The 5185-nt window shown below is 36.9% G+C and overlaps 1 protein-coding gene across 1 annotated transcript; it reads left to right on the top strand.

The window, feature by feature from the left end:
• The first annotated feature begins 1495 nt into the window (after positions 1-1495).
• Positions 1496-4033, top strand: LOC114315115 (thioredoxin-like 1-2, chloroplastic). The gene is made up of 4 exons (XM_028261686.2): positions 1496-2290; positions 2396-2578; positions 3186-3350; positions 3470-4033. Exons 1-4 carry the CDS (start codon positions 2072-2074, stop codon positions 3731-3733), a joined length of 831 nt encoding a protein of 276 aa, XP_028117487.1. The 5' UTR covers positions 1496-2071; the 3' UTR covers positions 3734-4033.
• The last annotated feature ends 1152 nt before the right edge of the window (positions 4034-5185 follow it).

The raw sequence follows: 5185 nt of genomic DNA, 5'->3' as shown, positions 1-5185 counted from the left end.
CGGAGTGCCCCCGGGTGGACGAACCATTACGGTATTCTCATCTTCTTGTTGACGGGTGGTTGACTTAATCTATTCTGCCGCGTGCTCTCCAACTAAGTTCCCTATTTGATTGTGTGGTCAAAAATTAACATCCACAGTTGTCTTCTATTTCTCTCATGATTTCCCCATTTTACTTTCTATTCTGTTAATTATGTTCTTGGCGGTATCCCTTTTCTTCATATACACCATTTTTTTAAAAAAAATTACATCAATTCACACAACGAATATATAGTACTTGCATATAGAATACACTACTATTTTATGAAATAAGATCATTTATGTAAAGGGTGTAATTTTGTCCCGGCCCGGCCCATTCGGGCTCGGGCCGGACCAGGCCCATGTCAGGCCTTGCGAGCTCCCGTCAAAAAATCGAGCTAGACCGAGCCGGCCCACGGACCAGAAAACTAGGCCCAAGCCTAAGGGTATTCGGGCTTTGGACGGGCCAGTGGACCGGGCCTTGGGTCGGGTACTTGGGCTTGGGCCTGGGGCTCGGGATTTGGGCGAGCCTAAACAATTTTTTTAAATTTTTTTCACCAAAATTTTATTATTTTTCATTAAAAATAACACTGGGCCTCGGGTTTTTTGGCGGGCCTTGAGCGGGCCGGGCTGGGCCGGTCTTCAAAACGATGGCCCAGGCCCTGGCCTAAGGCCTCGGGCTGGGCTTGGGCTCGGGCCTTAACCGGTCGGGCCCACCTCGGACTGCAGGCGGATTTTGGGCCGCCCACGGGCCGCGGGCCAAAATTACACCCTATTTATGTGTATACAGATATGTCAGCTCACATATTCACGAAATAAATAAATAAAAAATGTCAAATATATTAGGGCCATGGCAGTAAAATAAATAAAATTAGTAGAACTTGACACATTTGATTTGTTAATAATTTATTTAAATTGACCCTTTATATAATTAAATCAAATTTTATCATATTTTAAATATGATTAATTTTTTAACGACGACTCAAAAATATTATATACACTATTAAAAAATTAAGTAATTCAAAAAATAAAAAATTAGCTTAAAAACAAATAAATTAATTGTTAAAATTTTAAATAGCTTACTACTCTAACTTGACCCAAATTATTTTTAAAATAACCACCAGGGTTGGTGGCCTGGTGGAAGGACGCAGCATGTTCCCCAGCCGAGACCCAGGTTCGATTCCTGGAAGGGAGCCGTTTGTTATCTCTACGGAGAGCTCGCCCTTTACTCCCCTCGTTCCTAGACTCTGTTGCGGCGTGTGTCTGCCCTCTACTGGTGTCCTGGTGGTGGGTCCCTCACTTGGTGAGGGTTAATTCCTGGCTGGCAACCGGTTACCCCGGAGCCAGGACCCACAGGGACCATGATGACACCACATAGCCCTTTTTTTTTGTGTTTAAAAAAAAAAAATTATTTTTAAAATACAAAAAATATCATTTTCTATTAATTAAATACTTTGGAGTCTTATCCAAATTGGAAGACACACAATTAGCAACACCATGGATTGTCAGTTGCCAACTGGCAACTGCCAAATCGCACCCCATGATTGAATATAGCTCGGTTAGTTGAATATCAAAAACAAAACACCCAAACAAGGCCTACCCCAAAAACACACATCCACATTAATATCCTTTTTTTATAAAAAGTCAATTATTCAATTGGTAAAATCTTTTCAAAATTTTGGATAAAGGAATAAAAGAAAAAAAAAAATTCCAAATCATTGTTCATTGATTCCACCTACCTATCCCACTTTTTCCTCCTTCCCCTCCTGTGAAGCTTCAAAACTACACACAACGCTCCAACTGTCTCTCTATATCTCTCTCAATAATAGTCAAAGAGCACATCCCTATCTTCAATCCTCCAATTCCACTGAAAAAAACAGGTGTGAGTCTTTATTAGATTTCTCTTCTCTGGGTTCATAAGCCTTGTTTGTCTTGATTTCTCATAAGAAACAGAAAAAAATTGAGAGAAACTAGTAAAAGTAGAGGTGGGTTTTGTTGGGTCTTTCTTGTTTGAGGCTCTCTATCTAGTTTGAGAAAAGGTCTAATTTTCACAGCCATGGCTTGTTCATTGAAGACTGGTCTCTCTGTTTCTGGGTCTAATCAGACCTTCCCCAGGTCCAAAACCAAAGGGGTTCTGCAGCTTTCTCCTTCTAATCACTATCTCCAGTTTACAGACTCACATTCTAAGGATTTTCTGGGAAAACCCATGTTTGTTGCAGATCACAAGGGTTTAAGAGATTGGAATTCCAAACCCTCCTCAAAATTTGCCATTCATGTATGTGAATCTGCAAATCTCTCTCTCTCTCTCTCTCTCTCTCTGTCTCTCTCTCTTGATTGTAATTTTTTGGGTTTTGAAGTGACATTTATTCAACAATTTCAGGCACAATCATCGATTTGTGTGAGCAAAGCTCTGCGTTGGTGGGAGAAGACACTGAAACCTAATATGATAGAGATCCAATCAGCGCAAGAACTTGTAGATTCATTGTTGGGTGCTGGTGATAGATTGGTTGTAGTTGATTTCTATTCCCCTGGTTGTGGAGGTTGCAAAGCTTTGCATCCTAAGGTACTATTCCAACAATCATATACATTAGTTTATTCACCAACAGGGTTGGTTCAGTGGATAAGATCTTGAATCCCAGCTTGGGTCTGAGTCTACAATTTGGGGGGAGGGGGGGGATCAAAAAAAATATACGTTAGTTTATTCAGATAGCCATTTCAATTTTAAGTTAATCTTCATAGATTTTGCATTTAAAGTTCAATTATTTTGGGCTAATTTCCTAATAGCTTAATTTTTCTATTCTTTCGGATTATTGGTGATCTTTGATGTATCATAGTTATGATTTCAAGAGGTCTTGGGCTCTATATAATTTCTTTTACTGCTTTTGCATTTGAAATTCGATTGTTTTCTTTTGTTAGCTTGATATACATTATTGGGCTAATTATCTAATAGCTTAAGCCATAATTGATCTTTGATGGTATGATAGCTATGATTCTAGGCTCGAATCTTGTTATCTCTGTCATTAGGTACTCAATCTGTACTTATATTTCCTCCACGTGGAGAGTGATAGCTTAATATACATTGTTTAGCTCATTTACTAGTAGTTTAAGCTTTTTAGATAACTGGTGATTAATATGTTGATAGTCTCTGTCCTTTTTTTATCTTGTATCAGATCTGTCAACTGGCTGAATCGAACCCAAATGTGATTTTTCTCAAAGTTAACTATGAAGAGCTCAAGAAAATGTGCCATTGTCTCCACATACATGTCTTGCCCTTCTTCAGATTCTACAGAGGTGCTGAGGGCAGGTTGTGCAGCTTCAGCTGCACCAATGCAACTGTAAGCATTTCGAATCGATTTTGGTCCATATTTATAAAAATCCTCAAAATTTAATACCAAACTATTAATGGGTTTCTTGTAATTTAGCTGATAAAACTTGTGAATTTGTGTGTAAACAGATCAAGAAGTTCAAAGATGCATTGGCAAAACATGGGACTGATAGATGCAATCTTGGCCCTACAAAAGGACTTGATGAGTCTGAGCTATTGAGTTTAGCCTCAATTGGTGAGATATCTATAAATTCACCATTTTCATCAACCAAGGAAGAGAAAATGGAAGACTTGGTTCTGAAAAACATAGATTTGATTGGTGCATTGGGCAAAGCAAGCAATGATAAGATGGGACTTGAAGAAGAGAAGAAGGGTGCAATGTTGTTGGCTTGAAAGCTTGATCCAAGATTGTTGGATATTGGTTATGGAGTAAAGCAGCTCCAAATTTCTATGATTTTTTGTTTTTAGTATTTTTGGGGCTTGTTTGTATATATATGTATCACTTCTGGGTTTTCCATAAGCAGGCTTATGTTTTTTTTTTTTTTTTTTGTGGATAAGCCCTGCATGTTTGGTAAATCTATGATTCTGGTGGATTGGATATTTTATCTCATCTTTTTAGCTGGAGATAATATTTCATGACACGTATCTCTTCTTCTTTCTTTTTTTTTTAATATATATTTTTTTTGGTGGATCTGATTAAGGAGTTCTATCTCATCTTTTTAGCTGGAGATATTTTCATGACACGTATCTCTTCTTTTGTTTTTTTTTGCTTTTTGTTTTTTGTTTTTTTTGAATCTCATTAAGGAGTTCTATCTCATCTTTTTAGCTGGGGATAATATTTAAATTTCATGACACGTGTATCTCTTCTTAAACGCGTTTACTCTTTTCTGTTTTTTTTTTTTAATTTTTATTTTGACAAAGATTTATTTTTTATTTTTTTAAAATGTAAACAATTTATAAAATTTTAAGAAACAAACACAAGCTCTCACCCTTTGACAATAAATATATTTTCTTCTTTTCGTTTTTGGCTTTTTTAAAACTTGTGTACTAAACTACTAAATATGTTTTTTTTTTAATTTTATAAAAAATAAAGATAAATATGTTTCGTTAAAACTTATTTTACAATTTTTAACTTATTTTTCAAATTCAAATTGTGTTTCAAAATGCAACTTTAAATTAACTTATTATAATAAAACTCATTGTTGGTATTTTGAAAATAGGGATCATTGTTGCAAGTGAGAGTTGAAAAAGTGGTTCTTTAAAGGATAAAGCTTGGGAGCTCAAATGAGCTCCCTCGAATCCCCCGAAAATGGAAACAGAAGGAAAAGAGGGTGAAGGCGAGAGAGAGAGGGAAAAAGAGAGAGAAGAGGAGAGAGGGAAACAGAGAGAGAGAGGAAGAGAAGCTCGGCCGATCGCCGATGATCGCAGCAGCTCGCCGATCGTCGTAGCAGTTCGGCCTCGCCTCCGCCCCTAGTTTATGCCCCCTCCTGTCCAGTTCTCCCTTCTCCCTTCCCTTCTTCTTCTTCTCCCTTCTCTTCATCTTCTTCTTCTTCTTCTCCCTTCTTTTTCTTCGTTTCTGATTCAACCCAAAAAAATAAAAAAACAAATGAAAAAACGACGTCGTTTTTTAAATTAGGGGGATTCGGGGGGTTGATTTTGAGCTACGTAGCATTACTCTTCTTTAAATAAGGAAATACCTTTAAAGGAAGAAATTCGCTTTTTAGTTAAAATTTGAGAGGAAAAAAAAAGTATTGCTAGAGATCCTCGATCATACGAAATTTTGGTAAATAATACATTTTTTTTTTTGATTGTGCATGAATGAATGGGATTAAAATTTCAATTTTC

The sequence above is a fragment of the Camellia sinensis genome, chromosome 4 (genome assembly GCF_055761805.1).
Source record: "Camellia sinensis isolate YWXY chromosome 4, ASM5576180v1, whole genome shotgun sequence".
Taxonomy (NCBI): domain Eukaryota; kingdom Viridiplantae; phylum Streptophyta; class Magnoliopsida; order Ericales; family Theaceae; genus Camellia; species Camellia sinensis.
This window is presented reverse-complemented; position numbering and strand designations above follow the sequence as displayed.